The sequence below is a fragment of the Haliotis rufescens genome, unplaced genomic scaffold (assembly GCF_023055435.1).
Source record: "Haliotis rufescens isolate VD_foot unplaced genomic scaffold, xgHalRufe1.0.p SCAF_35, whole genome shotgun sequence".
In the NCBI taxonomy this organism is placed as follows: Eukaryota; Metazoa; Mollusca; class Gastropoda; order Lepetellida; family Haliotidae; genus Haliotis; species Haliotis rufescens.
This window is the reverse complement of record NW_025964057.1, coordinates 1414775-1437914: the sequence shown is the minus strand read 5'-3', so window position 1 is coordinate 1437914 and position 23140 is coordinate 1414775. Positions and strand designations below refer to the sequence as shown.

The 23140-nt window shown below is 42.6% G+C and overlaps 1 protein-coding gene across 1 annotated transcript in view; it reads right to left on the bottom strand.

Moving 5' to 3' along the window:
* The window catches only part of LOC124134389, a 34569-nt gene that overhangs the window by 7133 nt on the left and 4296 nt on the right, over window positions 1–23140 (bottom strand). The window contains exons 3-16 of the mRNA XM_046499168.2: window positions 20857–21096; window positions 18569–19934; window positions 17284–17450; window positions 16346–16511; window positions 15160–15364; window positions 13964–14062; window positions 13339–13467; window positions 12100–12270; window positions 10341–10425; window positions 8822–8849; window positions 6620–6713; window positions 3828–3926; window positions 3095–3217; window positions 1061–1219 (exon numbers count right to left, since the gene is read on the bottom strand). Coding sequence (XP_046355124.2) covers window positions 1061–1219; window positions 3095–3217; window positions 3828–3926; window positions 6620–6713; window positions 8822–8849; window positions 10341–10425; window positions 12100–12270; window positions 13339–13467; window positions 13964–14062; window positions 15160–15364; window positions 16346–16511; window positions 17284–17450; window positions 18569–19934; window positions 20857–21096 — 3131 coding nt within the window. The remainder of the gene's footprint in view (window positions 1–1060; window positions 1220–3094; window positions 3218–3827; window positions 3927–6619; window positions 6714–8821; window positions 8850–10340; window positions 10426–12099; window positions 12271–13338; window positions 13468–13963; window positions 14063–15159; window positions 15365–16345; window positions 16512–17283; window positions 17451–18568; window positions 19935–20856; window positions 21097–23140) is intronic.

Genomic DNA, 23140 nt, shown 5'->3' with positions numbered 1-23140 from the left:
AAGGCGACTATGCTTGTCGTAAAAGGCGACCAATGGGATCGGGTGGTCAGGCTCCCTGACTTGGTTGATGCATGTCATCGTATCCCAATTGTGTGGATCAATGCTCATGATATTAATCACTGGATTGTCTGGTATAGACTTGATTATTTACAGACTGCCATCATATAGCTGGAATATTGCTGAGTGCAACGTAAAACAACAAACCAACCAATATTATATCTGAGTAGGTAATTAGTTTATCTCGATATAACACATCTATTGAGATGGAGGTGAATAAATCACCAAACCAATGGTCGAGATTGTGAGCAAGACGCAAGACTTTTGTTTGTTTGGTTGGTTTGTAGTTTGACGCCGTACTAAGCAATTTTCCTGCTATATGACGGCAGCCTGTCAGCAATCTAGTCTGGGTCAGACAATCCAATGATTGATATTATGAGCAACAATCCACGCCGACGAGGACACACTATCAACCAAGTCACCGAGCCTGACCACCCAATCCACTCCGACGAGGACACACTATCAACCAAGTCACCGAGCCTGACCACCCAATCCACTCCGACGAGGACACACTATCAACCAAGTCACCGAGCCTGACCACCCAATCCACTCCGACGAGGACACACTATCAACCAAGTCACCGAGCCTGACCACCCAATCCACTCCGACGAGGACACACTATCAACCAAGTCACCGAGCCTGACCACCCAATCCACTCCGACGAGGACACACTATCAACCAAGTCACCGAGCCTGACCACCCAATCCACGCCGACGAGGACACACTATCAACCAAGTCACCGAGCCTGACCACCCAATCCACTAAGTCACCTCTTACAACCAGCATAGGTTGCTGGGGACCTATTCTAGCCCAGACTCCCAACAGGGTGACAATGTGTAAATGTTCTGTAGTCTTCAACCCATGACAAACCTCAACTTGTTCAACCTAAATAAGCTGATAAGAATAAAGTAGATTGTGCTATCATTTCTGCATTATATCTATATTATATCTATATTATATATATATTATATTCCATATAATTCATGGCTTCAACCTCACTTACCGCCACTGTTGACTTTTTGGCCTGTGATATGAGACAGGAGGCCACGAAGTCTGGAGGGTACTTCAGGAGGGCTCCACACCCAAGAGACGAGAAAGCAATCGACTGCACATTGTAGCCATTGGCCAACTGGAAGCAGTCCCGGACAGCTGACTCGTACTCCTGCAGAACAACCATATGTTAGAGGTTTCAAGAGGTTCCTGTGGGTGTGGGCAGTACTCAGTAGGCAGTAGGCAGTACTCAGTGAGCAGTACTCAGTAGGCAGTACTCAGTAGGCAATACTCAGTGGGCAGTACTCAGTAGGCAGTACTCAGTAGGCAATACTCAGTAGGCAGTACTCAGTGAGCAGTACTCAGTAGGCAATACTCAGTGGGCAGTACTCAGTGGGCAGTACTCAGTAGGCAGTAAGATCAAGGGGCTTCAGGCAGATGGCAGTAAAATTGTATTCGGTCAATAAAATCAATTGAAATGTGTTTGAAAACATGTTCAGTCAGTAAACGATTGAACAAAAAAAAAATTTCCTTATTCTATCATAAAGTCAATTTCTGGTGTCTCCTGCCATGATATTGCTGGATTATTGTTAAAATAGTAAAACCATACTCACTCACTCACTCACTCCTTATTCTATCTTTCTGTATGGAATTTATGTTATAACAAACAGCTTGCACTGATGTGAGGTGCTTGATGTTATTTATAACCAGAGTACCACAGGGACAGAAGCTCACCTTTATTCACAGGTTTAACATTCAAAGTGGTGAGCATGTGCCAAAATAGTTACCGTATTCGACGTAATAAGCGCCTAGGGCGCTCTCAAAATTAGAAATAGGGGGCTCTTATTAGAATATTAATTTGGTGAAAAACAACAGAGTTGAAAGATCTAAAATTTCATGGTTTATGCTGTCAGCCTGAAATGTTTATATGTACGACTGTCGTACTACGACAGATATATTTTTCCAGAATTTAATTTCTATAATTAAGGATTAAGTATAACACACATTTTATACATCAATAAATAAGTCTTGTATACATTATATCTATCGGAAGGGGTGCTAATTGGGATTGTTCACTAGCCAATGCATTAGTATATATCGCTGTGGGCGCTTATGAGAGCGGGGCGATTATTACGTCGAATACAGTAACCCTTTTTCAGACCAGATCCTTCTTGGTTTGATTGTATTACAATGAAGGCTGTCCCCTCACTCCTTATTCTATCTTTCTGTATGGAATTTATGTTATAACAAACAGCTTGCACTGATGTGAGGTGCTTGATGTTATTTATAACCAGAGTACCACAGGGACAGAAGCTCACCTTTATTCACAGGTTTAACATTCAAAGTGGTGAGCATGTGCCAAAATAGTTACCGTATTCGACGTAATAAGCGCCTAGGGCGCTCTCAAAATTAGAAATAGGGGGCTCTTATTAGAATATTATTTTGGTGAAAAAAAAACAGAGTTGAAAGATAAAATTCGAGGTTTATGCTGACAGCCTGAAATGTTTATGTAGATTTATTTTTCCAGAATTTAATTGCCCATAATAAAGGGTGCATATAACACACGAGTGCGCATTATACATGATTAAATAAGTCTTGTGTACATTGATCAATCGGAAGGTGTGCTAATTGGGATTGTTCACTTGCCAATATATTAGCAAATATCGCCGCAGGCGCTTATTAGAGCGGGGCGCTTATTACGTCGAATACGGTAATTTTTTTTAATACTCAATAATTGGATATGCATGTATAGTTATTTAAACATTATCTGTTCAATGGTACATGAGGAGAACAGGTTGGCATGGAGGCTGTATTCTTCAAAATAAAAAGCGTTACTCTGAAACAAGTAGGGGACACTTTTTGTGAAAACATTAGTTTTGAGAAGAACAGATAAAGAGATGAAAGGGTGGACAGGCTGGATCATAAAAATACTAATAACAATGCCAACAGAGATGACAAGAGCAAATAGCAAATGATTGAGAGAAAGTCACAAACAAACATCGCAAATGTTGATGGAACAAGCTGTGGATTGGTCAAGCTGTAGTACCTTTTGAGTGTGGGCGTGATACTTGCCGAGGACCACGTGATACACATACTGACACGGCAGATTCCCGCTGCTAGTCACGATCACCTTGTTTCTTGCTGGAGTGGCCTTCTGGGACTCAAATTCCTGAAATATGAAACATTTGAACAACTCAGAGAGAGTGACCTTTTACAAAAAAAACTGTACCTTCATAATTCTTGTTTTTGTTACCATATTGAGTTTGATATTAAACCAACTGAATGGCGTTTAGGAGTGATACACATAAGGAAGAGAATTTATGGATGTGAACTTCTTTATTATGAAGAACACGTTTCAGGGTTTATGTTGCTCCTGTGTGCTATTGACATGATAAAGGAGTAAGTTTTACTCCAAAACGTTGTGTTCTTCATAATAAAGAAGTTCACATCCATAAATTCTCTTCCTGATATAAAACCAAATTGAAAATATTGAAGATGAATCTTGAAGTGTCAATTGAATGCATGAAGGAAGCTGAATGTGATGAAGGTCGTACACATCAACCATCTTGGTGAAATCCATGAGCATGTTTATTTTGCTGACGGACCAAAAGATCAAAGTCAGGTCACCACCGGGATTCAAACCTATGACCAGTGAATCTTGGCAGCTAAGGGAAGCAACTCTGCACACCGATACAGAAATTCCCGATCCCAGATATGACTGGCCACTAAACAATTAATATATAAATAAACACGACTTCAAAGTGATTATATATACACACATCAATAAGTGATTGTCCACCGGCACGCGCAAAGGCCTGTGATACTGCTGTAGATCCAAGGTCAAGGTCAGCCGTTACCAAATTCACCAGGACATTTGCCTTAAATAGAAGTGCATCACTTTAAATCAAACATATATAATATATCTATATAGAAACAGACTGGAAATGACATTCCGACTGTCACTTCCCCAATCTGGTAAGCAATTGGTCAGACGGAAGGTCGTTCTGACTGGGTCTGTGATTTACTAAATTTACTACCCAGGTACCCAACCCCCTATTACCCGACCCTACACGGGTACCCAACCCCCTATTACCCGACCCTACCCAGGTACCCAACCCCCTATTACCCGACCCTACACGGGTACGCATACCCCTATTACCCGACCCTACCCAGGTGTCCAAACCCCTATTATCCGACGCTACCTAGGTACCCAACCCCCTATTACCCGACCCTACACGGGTACCCAACCCCCTATTACCCGACCCTAGCTGGGTACCCAACCCCCTATTACCCGACCCTACCCAGGTACCCAACCCCCTATTACCCTACCCTACCCAGGTACCCAACCCCCTATTACCCGACCCTAGCTGGGTACCCAACCCCCTATTACCCGACCCTACCCAGGTACCCAACCCCCTATTACCCTACCCTACCCAGGTACCCAACCCCCTATTACCCGACCCTACACGGGTACCCAACCCCCTATTACCCGACCCTACCCAGGTACCCAACCCCCTATTACCCGACCCTACACGGGTACCCAACCCCCTATTACCCGACCCTAGCTGGGTACCCATCCCCCTATTACCCGACCCTACCTGGGTACCCATCCCCCTATTACCCGACCCTACCCAGGTACCCAACCCCCTATTACCCGACCCTTACCAGGTACCGAACCCCCTATAACCTGACTCTAGCTGGGTACCCAACCCCCTATTACCCGACCCTAGCTGGGTACCCAACCCAGCTATTACCCGACCCTATCCGGGTACCCATCCCCCTTATTACCCGACCCTATCCGGGTACCCAACCCCCTATTACCCGACCCTATCCGGGTACCCAACCCCCTTATTACCCGACCCTATCCGGGTACCCAACCCCCTATTACCTGACCCTACCCAGGTACCTAACCCCCTATTACCCGACCCTAGCTTGGTACCCAACCCCCTATTACCCGACCCTACACGGGTACCCAACCCCCTATTTCCCGACCCTATCCAGGTACCCAACCCCCTATTACCCGACCCTAACCAGGTACCCAACCCCCTATTACCCGACCCTAGCTGGGTACCCATCCCCCTATTACCCGACCCTACCTGGGTACCCATCCCCCTATTACCCGACCCTACCCAGGTACCCAACCCCCTATTACCCGACCCTAACCAGGTACCGAACCCCCTATTACCCGACCCTATCCGGGTACCCAACCCCCTATTACCTGACCCTATCCGGGTACCCATCCCCCTTATTACCCGACCCTATCCGGGTACCCAACCCCCTATTACCCGACCCTATCCGGGTACCCAACCCCCTTATTACCCGACCCTATCCGGGTACCCATCCCCCTATTACCCGACCCTATCCGGGTACCCAACCCCCTTTTACCTGACCCTAACCGTGTACCCACTGTTGCGCTCGAAAGTTGGTATATAATGTCCAATTGGGAATTATGTACCAGAGCCTGGCAAAAACTATTCAGATAGTTATATAATATCGTCGAATCATGAGGTTTACGGACATCATATGTTTTCAGATGGGGTAGCATCACACAGACAATGCAAATAGCCAGATGATGGCTTGTTTTTAAGAGAAAGTTGTCTTTTATAAGTGAATGAGATGTTTTACAGTTTTCATGTGATTAGAGAGAAAACTACGAATTTTCATAAACGTCTGAAAACCCATAACACGGGATACACATATAAAAGGATCTGGTCATGCATACACTGCAGTTGAAGCTTATCTTTAATAAAGCATATGAACGCCAGGAAGGAATGCGTGCATAGTCAGAAAGAAATGCGAACATTAGTGACTGGTAGTGTAACCATGGAGTTTCAGTGAATCTTTGTCATAAACGCTACTCAGTACCCACCCGACCCAAGTACCCGAGTTAGCCGTCCCAGACCTAGTTCTGACATGTCATGTAATTGGCGTCCTCAGATCTTTGTTTAGCAGTAGCGAGAACTGACATATGATTTTAGTGAGATTGAGTGAAACATGATCAGGACACAGCAATATCTGTAAAAAGAATTATCAAGAACATGATTAAAATGTATTAGGGCTGGGACGTATAACGCGGGTACCCGGGTCGGGTGGGTACTGAGTAGTTCCAGGGTACCCACAGGACTACCCGGACCCGTGGATAGTCACGTTATATATTGTTTGATGACAAAAATTATTCAGAACTCTATGGTTACACAGTGTCACTAATGCACCCATTCCTTCTGATTTTTCATATGGTTGAATAAAGATTTAACTAAATTCGACTTTAGTGTGTGAATGACCAGATTGTTTAATACATGTATCTAAATACGTTTTGCCAGGGTTATGCTAAAAATGTTCCCAATCAGACATTTTGAGACATCTCCTGGGACCTAAAGTGGGTACCCGGGTAGGGTCGGGTAATAGGGTGGTGGGTACCCGGGTAGTAAATTTGGACTCATCCCATCCCTAAAATGTATAAATGTACAAACTTGCAGCCAAATAAGTTGAGCACATGGATGACATATAACACTCGATCATCTCTACAGACAGTTTCAGTACTGAAAATAGCACATAGTGTGTAGCTCGTTACCCTGGTTTTGGTTATGTCCCCCTGTTGGATGCTGATCGTCGTGCCCCCAACAGTCACCGACTTTCCCAACGACTTTCCAACCGGCATAGATTCCCTACAAGGAATACATATTCTGCAGTTTTATGTCCAAACTGAACAGAAAATAATTTTGTTAACTGTTTAAAGATTTAGAAGAGGTCACACAATTTTTTATTTTTCGTTTCACAGGGCTACTGTCCCTACTGAAAATCAGATCCTTGGCGTATTCTCAGCTCAGTGGCAGATTCTCATTGTAATATGACGTGATGTTTGCAATGATTTCTTATCCGTGAATGGACAATCAGTTCAATTGTTATATGATGTCATCCTTGAGATGACGTCAATAATCCTTGCCTGTGAGGATGTCATGTAAGTTTAACGTCTCACCGATAGACATAACGATCAGTCAAAATCAATGAAGCCGGACACAATAGAAAATGAATGTTTTCTTTTATGGCGGATTCATGCCGGCAGAGGAAGAAACCAGTTTTGAAATGTTCTAATGCCGAATCAGTTGTTGAATGAAGGGGGAGAGGGGGGAAAATATTCAGGATTTTATCAACTCCGGCAAATGAACGGATGTTGCGGAAGGTCTTTCTATGATGAAACTTTGGGGAATGTTTTAAGAAAAGTACCGATATGCAATCTCTGCACCAACGATTCCGTTCCAATGGGGAAATGTTCAAAATCACCCAGAGAAATCACAAAATTGATCACTGAAAGTCTGCCACTATACATGAATCTATACAACATATAGCACTATAGAAATTGCCAATTGTTGATATTATATGATAATCTGCCATGGATCAGATAGCGTCCTACATATTTGTACAGTCGTGCCTCGTTTATACGGACACTTGCGTCATTTCACCATTCGTCCGTATAAACGAATTTCCGTATAACTGAAACCAGCTTCTTACTGGAAGAGTTACTTCCCTTTAATTACGCAACTCATGACAGATGACAGAGCAAACAGATACATCCACTCAATCTTCATTCAAGACATACACGCCAAAAATCGGTCATTGAAGTTTGAACTTTACCACATTTTGAGGTTTGAATTTTAAACAATAATTCCAAATTGCTTAGATCGCAATATTTATCGAATGGGATTACATGTACAATAAACAAGCTCGTCTCAAACGTAACTCAGTGTCACTTGGTTAATTGACTTTTCACAAACCAAAGGATTACCACCAGCGGAAGGATTACCACCAGCGGAAGTGTATTGTCCGGGTAAGTGAGACAATTTTGTGTGCATTTCAGTGTTTTGTGTATGAAAATGACCATCCGGTTCTGGAAACTGAATATCCGCATATACGGGTAAATTTATATAGTAATGATTTCGTTTTGAATGAAAATCGTCCGAGAACCGACGTTTCCGGATATCTGAAGTCCGTATAAGGGGGGCATGACTGTACTATGAAAGTAAGATGGTACTTAGAAAATATTATTTATGACATATTATTTTAAAATATGCTGATAAAAGTAGATCTACATCTTGGATTAATAAACAAAGAAAAATTGTTGGATTAAAATCATTCCATTTACTGACAACAGCTTTCAACTCAAACAAGCTTCTCCAGGCCTCACCATATCTGGCATGGTGAGTGAGTGAGTGAGTGAGTGAGTGAGTGAGTGAGTGAGTGAGTGAGTGAGTGAGTGAGTGAGTTAGTGAATGAGTGAGTGAGTGAGTGAGTGAGTGAGTGAGTGAGTGAGTGAGTGAGTGAGTATGGTTTTACGCCGCTTTTAGCAATATTCCAGCAACATCACGGCGGGGGACACCAGAAATGGGCTTCACACATTGTATCAATGTGGGGAATCGAACCTGGGCCCTTGGCGTGACAAGCGAACGCTTTAACCACTAGGTTACCCCACCGCCCCTTATGGCGTGAAGAGGATTATTTGAGCCTGAGACTTGAATGTTATCAACTATATAGTGAGTAGATTTTTTCTTACAATGAAGTACATGTATGTTCCATCTACACCATCCTGTAAGACTGCATGGCTGTATGAGCTGGAAGATGTGACACTACACTTTGTGTGCACATGGACATCCCCGAGCTCCTCACAGAGATAGCGTAAGAGGAGTTATGACTCATTACATCTTGAATAGGTGTATATAGAGCTTATGGAATAGATCAAAAGTATATTTTGGAGACACTAAACAATGAAAATACATACATGAGTTCTTCATACTGTGGCCTATGATCTGCAAAAAAATTCACCAGATTTAACTCTTCATCTCATAACGTGTGAGTGAATTAGGAGATAAACATTCTGTGTTTTCAATGTAGAGCTAGGTTACCTTTAGATTTAACCCCGCTCAATTGAATTTGGAACCGAACGCGCAGCGTGAGGTTTCAAATGTTAAATTTAGCGGTAACCTAGCTCTACATTGAAAACACAGTATGTTTATCTCCATTCTACCATGACTAAATAAAATGCGAACTCTTTGGAATCACCGAACAAAATATGGTGCTGTATATACTCAAACAGTTTGTTTACACTGTAATACTTCACTCGAACATATGACATTGAAAGCATATAAGCACGGCAACTTGGTAAGTTAACATGAGGCGGGCATCCTTAAAGAAAACAAAGCAAGCTTTGCAAAGCTTTCGCTCTACATCGCACGTCACCATTATGACGTCATATCGCTCATTGTGACGCAAAAGATATACATGTATAGAAAAGCGCCAAAATTCCAAGCTCTCTGTTGTCTCCAAAACGTAAACACACTCCCTTTGTACATTTCTATCGTGTTTTCTGCATGAAATGTATTGCCACACATCCTTTGAATATTGTAGTAACCGCATCTGTGCATTTTGTAACCTGTAATTGTAGATATAATTATTTAAACATGCCTACCGACAATTACTGAAAATAGTACTATCCTATGAATATAAGCTTCTGCGGTGATGCGGCCGTCTAACCAGCTGTTTCAATCAGAGGGGGTTTATTGTGATTTAATAGCCTCTGATTGACCAATCAGAATCGAGTAAATTTAAAATTCATGGTAGAATTGGGTTTTATGCCACTTCCACAGTGTTCCAGATATATCACGGCGTATCAGCTTAACGAGCAAGGAAAGCCTGAAGTGATGCAGGTCTTAGATTACCACTCTGGAGAAACCCACAAGCAGGGTATGGTGCTGACAAACCAAAAAGCATTATTGGAGCAAACTGGAATTTGAACCCATCATCGTAGGTTTCAGCCGTGCCAACACAAGGGTGGGTGGGGGTGGGGGGACCCCCCCTCTGTATCTGCCTATGCAGAAATAGACAATGTAAACAGTAGTGAGTGAGTGAGTTGGGTTTAACATGTTTAACGCCGCTTTTAACAGTATTCCAGTCATATCACGGCGTGTCAGCTTAATGTGGGAGGAAAGCCCGAAGTGATGCAGGTCTAAGACGTTTACCACTTCAGTGAAACCCACGAGCACGGGTATGGTGCTGACAAACCTAGAAACATAATCGGGGCGAACCGGGATTCGAACCCACAATCATAGGTTTCTGGCGTCCCCAAGGGACGCAACTCTACACAGCGAATCGCGGCGCCTTAGACGACTGGGCCACCCGTGCCCCCCATGTAAACAGTAGAACTATATGACACGAGCTGACTTCAGCCAAGGTAATCAAGGACTGTAATCATGGAGAAGTTATCAGCGTAACAAATAACACAGCGTTGTGATTACACTTACCAACAAGAGTGTGTCTAGGTCGAGGGCTTATTTCATCCAGGAATGTCTGGTAGGTCTTTGCGTCATACAGGATCAGGTTGACATACTACAGCAAAGTGGGACAACATTGAAAACAGGTACACAAAGCAAGGGTATGAATCTATATTGTACAAAGAAACTTTCAGAGTCTGTGAATGTCATTTAACACCATTGTCAGAAATATATTCCAGCTATGTGAATGCTGTTTGTAAATAGTGCAGCCTGAACCAGACAAGCCAGTGATTGTACACATGAGCAGCATACCTGCCACCTGGACATGATGGCAACAATCTGCCAAAATACCGAGCCTGACCACCACTCCTACAAGGTTCTGAGGACCAATTCTACCCTGGAAACCCCATAGGGAGACAAGCATCAGTGCTGGGGACCAATTCTACACTGGAAACCCCATAGGGAGACAAGCATCGGTACTGGGGACCAATTCTACCCTGGAAACCCCATAGGGAGACAAGCATCAGTACTGGGGACCTATTCTACACTGGAAACCCCATAGGGAGACAAGCATCGGTACTGGAGACCAATTCTATCCTCGAAACCCCATAGGGAGACAAGCATCGGTACTGGGGACCAATTCTATCCTAGAAACCCACTGGGGAGACAAGCATCAGTACTGGAGACCAATTCTACCCTGGAAACCACATAGGGAGACAAGCATCGGTACTGGGGACAAATTCTATCCTTGAAACCCCATAGGGAGACAAGCATCGGTACTGGGGACCAATCCTATCCTGGAAACCCCATAGGGAGACAAGCATCGGTACTGGGGATCAATTCTAACCTGGAAACCCCATAGGGAGACAAGCATCGGTACTGGGGACCAATTCTATCCTGGAAACCCCATAGGGAGACAAGCATCGGGACTGGGGATCAATTCTATCCTGGAAACCCCATAGGGAGACAAGCATCAGTACTGGGGATCAATTCTATCCTGGAAACCCCATAGAGAGACAAGCATCAGTACTGGGGACCAATTCTATCCTGGAAACCCCATAGGGAGACAAGCAGCGGTACTGGGGATCAATTCTATCCTGGAAACCCCATAGAGAGACAAGCATCGGTACTGGGGACCAATTCTATCCTGGAAACCCCATAGGGAGACAAGCATCGGTACTGGGGATCAATTCTATCCTGGAAACCCCATAGGGAGACAAGCATCAGTACTGGGGACCATTTCTATCCTGGAAACCCCATAGGGAGACAAGCATCGGTACTGGGGACAAATTCTATCCTTGAAACCCCATAGGGAGACAAGCATCGGTACTGGGGACCAATCCTATCCTGGAAACCCCATAGGGAGACAAGCATCGGTACTGGGGATCAATTCTAACCTGGAAACCCCATAGGGAGACAAGCATGGGTACTGGGGACCAATTCTATCCTGGAAACCCCATAGGGAGACAAGCATCGGGACTGGGGATCAATTCTATCCTGGAAACCCCATAGGGAGACAAGCATCGGTACTGGGGATCAATTCTATCCTGGAAACCCCATAGAGAGACAAGCATCAGTACTGGGGACCAATTCTATCCTGGAAACCCCATAGGGAGACAAGCATCGGTACTGGGGATCAATTCTACCCTGGAAACCCCATGGGGAGACATGCATCGGTACTGGGGACCAAGACTTAAGCATAGCTTACTGGGGACCATTTCTATCCTGGAATTCCTACAGAGTCTTAACTGTCATACTCTGAAATGAACAATGACCAATGACTTCACACCTTCAAGTTTTTCAATGAACTGTTGGCTGTAACGGTTGCCACAGTGGCAGCTGCCACAAACTTCTCAGGGTACTTCAGCAGTCTCCCACAACCCACTGCAGCGAGTGCAATGGACTTGTAAGAAGCCGCGTCCGCCGTCTTCAAACATGAATCAATCAAACTCTTAAAGTCCTGCAAGAAGTCACACAGAACCACGGTGTACAAATAGAGATTATTAGCCAAGTGTGATTACACATCGTCAACACCATACAACAGGAATACATTACGTCAGCCTTTGGCATGTGAATAATCTCTTTATCTTATAGCTGTCTTTGTAAACGTAATTAATGTTTAAGACATAATTTCATTCACTGAACCTTTAGAATGGCATACGGTAAAAGACCGTAGATAAGTAGAAAGGTTTGGTTTGGTTTGTTGTTCAACGCCACACTCAGCAATATTCCAGCTATATGACGGCAGTCTGTAAATAATTGAGTCTGGACCAGATTAATGATTCCAGTGATTGACATCATGAGCATTGATCCACGCAATTGGGATACGATGACATGCATCAACCAAGTCATCGAGCCTGACCACCCGATTCCGTTAGTCGCCTCTTACGACAAGCATAGACGCCTTTTTTACGGCAAGCATGGGTTGCTGAAGACCTATTCTACCCCGGATTTTCATTGGTCTGGTAGAAAGGGTATGAGAATCATATAGTGATGATTTGGTGTGACCTTCCCCACTGAAGAACACCCCATGTACAATCTCATTAAAATCTGATCTTCGTTCTCACCACACCCCTTTACAGGACTTTGACAGACCAGTGGAATGACTGACAAGAAGCCAATCAGAAGGTAGCTTTTTGGTGCTTTACAGCACTGATTACAAATAGGCGACTACGCTTCAAAACATATGTTGACAAATTCTTGATAAAAAATTTGAAACCTGAACAAAAGAACATTCTGGAATGGCTAATAAGATGGTCTAGATTGTATGGGTTAAGTCGTTAAGACTGTAACTATCGTTCGGAATACCCCGTGTTAAAGTTGCATGGTTAGAAATCACATTCCGACTGTCGCTTTCATGATCTGGTAAGCGACGCTCTGATTGGTCGTATGAAAGGTCGTTTTGATGTGCCCCCTAATGGGATCTTTGTTTAGCCATAGCGGTGATTATTATGAGATTGAGCCCATGTATTTTGGCTCCTGGCACAAGTAAGGTGTTTAGGAACCAAACTGTGCGTCCCAGTCTCACCATCTTAGATTGAGGAGGATTCCACTTGTCCAACACAATGGTGAAAACCCTCTTCCCTGGCAGATTCCGACAGGTAGAGTTTTGTATGATGCCCCCAGCCGACCAGTTCAGCTTGGACATCTCAAATTGCTGCAAAAAACAATAATAATATATATCTTAATAAATATTTATTAACATACTAATGATTTCTTCTGGCCTGGAATTCCCTCAGGGAGACAAGCATGGATTACTAACGATCTATTCTGGCCTGGAATCTCCTCAGGGAGACAAGCATGGATTACTAAAGATCTATTCTGGCATGGAATCTCCAAAGCGAGACAAGCATGGATTACTAACGATCTATTCTGGCCTGGAATCTCCTCAGCGAGGCAAGCATGGATTACTAACGATCTATTCTGGCCTGGAATCTCCTCAGGGAGACAAGCATGGATTACTAACGATCTATTCTGGCCTGGAATTCCCTCAGCGAGACAAGCATGGATTACTAACGATCTATTCTGGCCTGGAATCTCCTCAGGGAGACAAGCATGGATTACTAACGATCTATTCTGGCCTGGAATTCCCACAATGTTTTCCTAAAACTCTCCGTGGTGCATCCTGACATGGGGCGGTCATGGTTACATACCTGTATAAACTCTGGCCCTCCAGACCTCATGATTGATGTTGAGACGGCTGTTTCTCCGAGGTTAAGGGTCTTAGAAACCACATTCACCAAGACATCACACTGATCCAACATAATTGTACGAAACAAAATAATTAACATTATTACACTGAATGATTTAAAATGAATTTAATATATTAAAAAAGTCGAGATCAATTCAATTGCACTTTCAACTTTTGACGCCAGGGTAAACATTGTGGAAGTAAAACGATAATTTCAAAGAAATATTGTGACTCATATAATACATGTCTCCTTACTACTAATGTTGAATAGATTCTTAACTCAGATCCTGCCATGGGTAAGGGACACAACTCTGTGCAACACAATGCATCACTAAAGACATGGACACTTAATACGATGAACTGGAGGCCACTGTGCCCACCACTGTTGATCTCGCCGCGCTTGACTGGTCACCTGCGCCTCCCCCCAACCCACTCCCACCCCCCACCCCCCTGTGTTGGTGTAGCGTGCGCAACAGAGGCAATATTTAGGGTCCATGCTTAAGACTACTCATCAATTCGTCTGTATCCTTAACAAAAAAATCATGGAGGTCTAAAAAACAAAAGTCATCAGAAAATAACAAATTCCCCGGCTCCCACAACAGCAAATGCACCAATTCAGCCCCTGGTTAATACATGTACCAAGTTTGGATGAAAAATCTTTCACAGTTTTCAAGTTTTGCTCCGGAAACGAAATACAGACAGACAGGGGGATAAAAATAAGTCTATAACAGACAAACCAGTGGTTGATAGCATGAGCAGCATTCTATGTACGGGCAACAGGGCACAGCAAAGGAGGCCGGACATTGTAACTACCAGATCACCACTAGTCTGCTTTTATTACAAGTACAGCCAACAAGGTGCCTACAATGTCCTGGAATTCCAAAGCAATCATGATCATGGAATTTCCAGCATCATGACAAACATTAGTGTTTCTATGCTATAGAATATTTTTTGTTCAGTCAGTGCCTAAAAACTTTTACAATTTTGTGGGACACCACAACTCACTACTTTTCACAACATCAGCATGTCCAGCGACCTATGTGTTGTTGTCCAACCTGAAGACAAATCATTTTTTACAGAATTTCCTGGACCTTTTTTTTGACAAATAGCCCAGGCCTCAAAGACATACAATCAAATGACCAACACCTTAATGCTAACCTTTTCCTTAGTGAGGTCACCCTTTTTGACAGATATCTTGATATTTCCAACTGTTTTGGTACTTGATTGTTGAACTGTTGAACGAGGGGGTGTGGCACGTCGTGTGAACTGACTGAGACCTTCGAAGATATCTATCTCCTCCGGTTTACCTTCTGAAGTATCAATGTTTTCTACAGATGCAACCCGTCTTAGATGGCTCTCATATCTGAAAAGAAAATTCCTGCATATCAAATACCATTGTAGCTGTGTATGTTTTGTCATATGTGTGTTTGGTGTGTGTGTACCATCTTTTAAAATCTTTTTGTTATGGCCCAAGTGTTTTTTTCAGACAGCGGTCTATTCGAAATTCTGACTCTGTTTTAAAAAAAAAAAAAAATTCAATGAAAACTCAGTTGTGGTCTTATTGTATTTTTATTCTTAAGCAACAATGATTACTTCAATTGCACATGTATTTAGTATACAACCTTCAAGAAACACTCAAGTAATACTTCATTAACAAGGATTAATCTACAATGAACCAACTAACTTTTCATGCTTGGTCAACACGTTGATTCTTAATTGTTTCCATTATGTTTCTAGGTTTGTCAGCACCATACCCGTGCTCGTGGGTTTCACCGAAATGGTAAACGTCAGAGACATGCATCACTACGGGCTTTCCTCCCACATTAAGCCGACACGCCGCGATATGACTGGAATACTGTTAAAAGCGGCGTTAAACCCAACTCACTCACATAATTGTTTCCATAACCTATTAGCTGGATTACAGAGTGAATCATTGAGGTTCATTCAGCCATGAGACTCTCCGACGTTTTCCCCCACTCATTGAGTGCCTCGGGGAAATGTGGGTAATAAGTTTCCCAGATATCGCACAAATCGGAATATCAACGTTAAGCCTTCTAACTACACATTTTAAAATTTCCTGACATTTTGTGCAAAAGTGCTAGGAAAAGAAAAAACTATATTTTTCAAAGTGGCTGCTGTGACGGCCATATTTGACATCAGATTTGTCCCTCTTCAACAAAATGGGGTGCCATGATTGGTGGGAACATATATGTGAAACTTCAGCTTCATTGGTCCAGTGGTTTCAGAGAAGACGATGTTTGCGACCGACGTCGCACATCGGATGCCGGACATACATGGGACTGCCAACTCAACGGAGCCTCGTCCTTCACGTGGGGTCTCCTACCTGCTGCTGGCTGCTTCCGGCACCTGCTGGATGATGCTGCTTCTGTTAGATGCTGGTTTCTTGCCAGGCAGGTTGAGCTCCAGGAAACAGGGATGCTGAGCCTCAAATGCAGCTACCATGGCCTTTGGGTCAATGCCATGTAACCCTCTAATCAACAGGTTCAAGTCTGAAAAAGAAATGCCATATATTCCTGATAGATATCATGACAGTTGTTAAAAGATTCACTTCACAAAAATTTGGCACCAGCATTTCTGAGTCATGTCCAACCTCATAAGTCAGAACGACCTTTCATCCGACCAATCAAAGCGTCGCGTACCAGATCATGAAAGTGACAGTCGGAATGTCTTTTCTTATCATGCAACCTCAAAAACGTTAACACAGGGTATTCCGAACGACAGTTATGGCCCGTACGACTGAATCCGTCAAAATTATCGTCTATCTCTTTGTACAGAAGAGGCGTTGCACAGTACATGGGAAGCACTGCCATATAATCGCAACCATATATTAGACATTCTAGAATGTTAATTTGTTCAATTTTCAAAATTTTAATCGAGAACTGCGTCAATATATTTTTCAAGCGTAGTCTGAAATGGAAGTCGCCAGGTTGAAACGAGTGCCGTAAAGCTTGAGAAAGCTGCTTTCTAATTGGCTGCTGTCAACTTCTTGTTAGTCATTTCAGTTGTCGGTCAAAGTTCGCGAAAGGTCGTTCTGCCGTAATGACCCGTAATGGGATGTCCTCAGATCTTTGTTTAGCGGCAGTGAGAACCTAGATCTGATTTTAATGAGATTGGAATCATGTCCTTCATGGAAATGTACAGCTGAATCCTTATTCCTGCAGATAAACACATAAACAATCAATAAGCTGCTTCGTAATGTGCATGCATCTTTCTCTTTTGTCAATATTCATGGTGGAAGTTTTCAAAATGTTTCAGGCTGACCTTTCTCCTTGGCGACGTCCTTGCCCAGATGTAGTCGTTCATGCCACACTTTGCCTTCCAGTTGTTTCAGCTTCTTCAGCTTGTCATCCACCTCCCTGGGTGGTCCCTCCATCTTCAGGGTGAGGCTGGACATACTGCCTGAGTCGTCCACTCTCCCTCCCTGGTCACTGAAAAACAGACACCACACTGGACAACAAAACACAACACTAAACAACCTTAGTAACACTAAACAAACCGACTCTAAACAACAAACGCCACACTGGACAACAAAACACAACACTGAACAACAAACGTAACACTAAACAAACCAACACTAAACAACAAACGTAACACTAAACAAACCGACTCTAAACAACAAACGCCACACTGGACAACAAAACACAACACTGAACAACAAACGTAACACTAAACAAACCAACACTAAACAACAAACGCCACACTGGACAACAAACACAATACTGAACAACAAACGTAACACTAAACAAACCAACACTAAACAACAAACGCCACACTGGACAACAAACACACTACTGGACAACAACACAACACTTGACAACAAACACAACACTGAACAAGAAACACAACACTAAACAACAAACACCACACTGGACAACAAAACACAACACTGAACAACAAACGTAACACTAAACAAACCAACACTAAACAACAAACGCCACACTGGACAACAAACACAATACTGAACAACAAATTTAACACTAAACAAACCAACACTAAACAACAAACGCCACACTGGACAACAAACACAATACTGGACAACAAACGTAACACTCAACAAACAAATACTTAACAACAAACACCACACTGGACAACAAACACAATACTGGACAACAAACGTAACACTAAACAAACCAACACTAAACAATAAACGCCACACGGGACAACAAACACAATACTGAACAACAGACACAACAATTGACAACAAACACAACACTGAACAACAAACACAACACTAAACAACAAACACCACACTGGACAACAGACACAACAACAAACCAACTTTAAACAACAAATACAACACTGAACAACAGACACAACACTAAACAACAAACACCACACTGGACAACAGACACAACAACAAACCAACTTTATTTAACAACAAACACAACACTGAACAACAGACACAACACTAAACAACAAATACAACACTTCGGGCATCAATTCAATCTAAACGCTTTGTTAAGATTGCTTTTTGGCCCCCAATTCACCAACATACTCCTGCAGGGTTAGATTCTTTCACACATATCATATCCATTCCCAAACATACCATAACTTTTTCTTGATGTCCGCAAGATCATTCTGGTAGAAGTTCTTGATACATTTGGCCTTGGCCCCCGAGAGGGAGTAGTTCACGGAAGAGTGAGCATGCTTCTTCAGCTCCCCACACAACTCCCCCTTGACCAGTTTCACATCCTCACTAAGTCCATCAATGGTCAGACTCCTCTGGCCAGCATTGCAGGTCACCTTGACCATCAATTGTTCCTCAAAGGAGTCATGCCTTGCTTTCCAATCTGGACTCTTCAAGTAGTGCTGGTGGGATTGATCAAACTGCACAGTTTCTTGGACAATCAGCTTCTTCACATCCTCTATCATAGCGCTGGTTTCCGACGCCGAGAAAGCCACACAGTGCATGGTGGTACCCGTGACGTACCACTGTGAAGGCCCTGACACCTTCAACTCATTGTCCAGGTAGCTCTTCCCTTTCTTGGAGTTCAAGATGTCAGCTATCACCAGGGGAACTGTATGAGTGGCAGCGCAGATGTCTTGGTTCTTCTCGTACAGCTTCAGTTTCACTTCCTGTAGTTTGGATTCAGGACCTTCGATGAAGATGGAACCATTTTTATAGGTAATTGTACACATGGGAAACTCATTTTCCACACCTGAAACTTTTAGGAGCTTTACATGGGCCACAGGAAAGTCAACAGATATTTTAATTGTTTCCTCAGGAACAGCAGCATGTTGCCAAGGTTTGGGCTTGACTTTTGGTTTGGTCTTTGGTTTGGGGGGCTTCTCTGGAGGGGCAGCACTTGTGAGAGCTGCTTCATAACATCTGGCAGGCTCATGAACAGAAGCTATAACTTCTCGATTGAAGACAGAAAACAAGTCATCTTCGTCAACATCTTCAAGACTCTTCATTCTTTCCCCATGGTAAAGATGTGAAGCGGCCAGTTGGGGTTCACTTTGATGTGGAGCACCAGTCAGTGAAGTCAGGTTATCCGATGACTGCAATGTGGGTGGAACTGGTAACACACTCTCCATAATATGTTTGAGATCTGTGTGTGGAGGATGAGGAGCAGGTTCTGCTGCAGGTCCTAGTAAACTCATCCATGGTCCAACAGGTTCAGGTGATCTGAGGCCATCTTCCTGTAAACTCCCAGCATCTTCCTGTGAACTCACAGGATTGGAAAAGGCTTCAGGTGAAATCACAGAGCTCCAGGCTTGTTCAGATGTTGGTGTAGTCACAGGACTCCCAGTTTCTGGAGTAGTGTATCCAGATGAGGCTGGAGATGACTGGAGACTGCTAAGATACTGAAGGACGTCCTTATGAAACGCCTCATAGTAAGGCGTGATTTCAACCGGTGGACTGTTCTTCTGTGGTTTGTGTGAGTCCTTCTTAAGTACACGTTGTACAACTGCAACGAAACAGAGCATGAGAGTCAGGGTTAACACTGTGACGACCTTGGGTCTGACAGCCCAAGGTCATGTAGGTCATAGGCATGTACGACCTGGATGGAACCCCAGTGTATAGTTCTGGCAGATCATGCATCGAAGACCACATATCACGGTGGATCAAAGAGGTGTATTGTTTCACCTCAGGACTTCTATCACTAGGTCACCCATGTCGCTAGACATTAACTATTGTGTTCACAATTCCTCCATAAACATGTTTCTGTGACAGCTTACTGTCCGAATGGTGAAAACACGTGCTAATTTCAGTACTGCATTTTTACGGTACATTTGTCCATGTTCAGACTAGACTAATATTATTATTTCTTTTATTACACATCCACCAATCTTCTTCTTCTTTGATTAAGAAAAAAATGATAAGAATAAAAAATGAAGATTTAAAAAGTATACATGACGCCAACAACACTCAAATATTGATCGTTTGTATGCATGTATAGTGTGTAACCCTCCTTTTCACATCTGTATTTTTTTAAAGTGCACAGTATTCACCAAAAAACATGGTAGGCACTCCATAGGTCAGGAAATATTTCACATTTTTAAGGTTTTTGTTTTTGTCCTCATCCCTCTAAACAATTTAGCCCCATACATGTATACAAATATCTTTTATTGACCTGAGCATATACTTTTTTCCCCAGCTCCATCCAGCCAGTTTGGTTAAAAAAAACCCAGAATATAAGAGAAAAACATTGGCCTGGCTTCACCATAAGGTCAAATTACTAAAGACAGTTTATTTTAAATGACTCATTTTGCAGTAGATTATCATTTGTTTTTTTCCCCAGGAAAATACAATATCCATTCATTACGAAAGTAACACACTCATCGGTACCATTCAATTCTTACAAAGTATAAACTACAAAAGATTTTTACCATTTGTGTCATTAAACAAGACAGTTGCTACTTGGAGATTTGTGAAGATGATACTGTCAGTAACAGCATCATCAGCCCCTCCCGCCTTGGGGGTTTCAAAGTAGAACCTGAGGGTGTCCTCGGTGATGCCTGGGGGGAGATCCCTCACCAGGACGCCATTAGCTGGAGACACCTCGACCAGGCTCACTTGCTGACCTTCAATAGAACGCTTCTTGGCCTTTCTTTGACAGCTGGAGAAATCTATCAATAAGAAAGTCTTGTAGAACTCAAAAGACATCCTCAAAACTAGTTGTATAAGGTTGATAACCATGAAGTATCTTTAAAATGACAATTCCTATTAGGGCTGGGACGGGTAACTCGGGTACCCGGGTCGTGTGGGTACTTAGTCAGACCCCGGTACCCACAGGACTATCCGGACCCGTGGTTGGTCACGTGATACATTGTTTAATGAGAAAAATTATTGAAACTCCATGGTTACACTTCAAGTTACTAATGTTCGCATTTCTTTCTGACTCTGACTGATTTTGCATGTGGTTGAATAAAGATATAACTTAATTCAACTTCAGTGTATGAATAACCTGATTGTTTAGTACATGTATCTAAATACGTTTTGCCAGGGCTATGCTAAAAATGTTCCCAATTGGACATCTCTTGAGACCTACAGTGGGTACCCGGTCAGGGTCGGGTAATAGGGTGGTGGGTACCCGGTCAGGGTCGGGTAATAGGGGATGGGTAAATTACGACTCGCCCCAGCCCTAATTCCTATTGTAGGTTATGGAAAGAGGTGTCAAAAACAATGTTCATATAATCAAGGGTCTCATGAAGTGGACAGGCTCTTAATGCCTCATAATCTGCGAAATTTGTAGTTTTGTTTGTTTGTTTCTTTTTGTTTAACGCTGCACTCAGCAATATTCCAGCCATAAGAAGGCGGTTTGTAAATTATCAAGTCTGGATCAGACAAACCAGTGATTGACATCATGAGCATCGATCCAAACTATTGGGATACATTGATATGAATCAACCAAGTCAGCGAGCCTGACCACCCAATCCCGTTAGTCGCCTTTTACGGCAAGCATGGGTTGCCGAAGACCCATTCTACCCCGAATCTTCACAAGTGCAATTTGTAGTAGTGTCATGATACAGCAATACAGTATTGTATTCAATACAAGGCTCACAATCCCTGTATACAATACATACAATACAATACATTACATGTATGAAAAGCATGTGAATAATATCATGATATAACAATTATACTAAGTTTTCATATAACAATTAGATCCACAGCAAGTGCTTTTATGAGTTATCATGGTGTAACATTTATACAAAATTTCATATGATTATAGTTTTGCGAGAAGTACATATTAATCAAGGAAACATTATATCAGTAGTTTCAATTATAGTTTTTTGATAGATGCTAGTCTAAGGTAACGAGAACCCATCTCACAGACATACTATTCCATTAGACAAAAGTTATGTCTACATAGTTTATTAGATTTGAAGCTTTTAGATAAATGCTAGCCTAAGGTATCAAGATCCAATCTCTCAGACAAAAGATATGTCTACACAGTCTTATAGATTACCTTGAACTATTTTATTTAAGTAAATCTGTCATCACCTGTATTAGAATGACATTCAGCCAATACTTCAATTTAGACTCATGAAGGATTAGCCCCCATACAAGCTCGTCTATAAGTGATACATGTACCATAATCTCTTTACAAGCACCCAGTAACTATGTCAACACGATTAGTGCCAGTCCAATTAAGTATTCCCCTTGTGTCTAACCATACATTAACCCCATTGTGTATCAACCAATCATATTCCTTTTTATTGGTCTAAGTTTTGTTAAATACATACAAAAGCAAAATGTTAAGCAGAAGGGGTTTGACGCTCTAACCAAGCAGATCTCTCTCCCACAGCCCAGAGGGTTGTACCAACTCTCTGTGGCACCCTCAGCTATATTCTAAGATACTGTAAATTGTCCAATGTTAATTGTTCTTGTAAATAAAAGTGTGTCCGGCTCTTTGCTGACTAATTCCCCCAAGAAAACCAGCATGCATTTGGAAGGTTTTGTTCAACCGAACAGAACCATAATAAACAACAGAATCTGTTCAACAACCAGCTTGCGCAGATTCTCTAGTATACCCCAGTTATTGTTATTAGCATAACACTCATGATCCCCTCCAATCTATATGTTTCTGTCCTACAATATCCTATTTTCACTCTCTGAAATTTAAAAACAAATGTTTCAAGTTGTGTTTCACCTGCAAAAAGAAAGAAT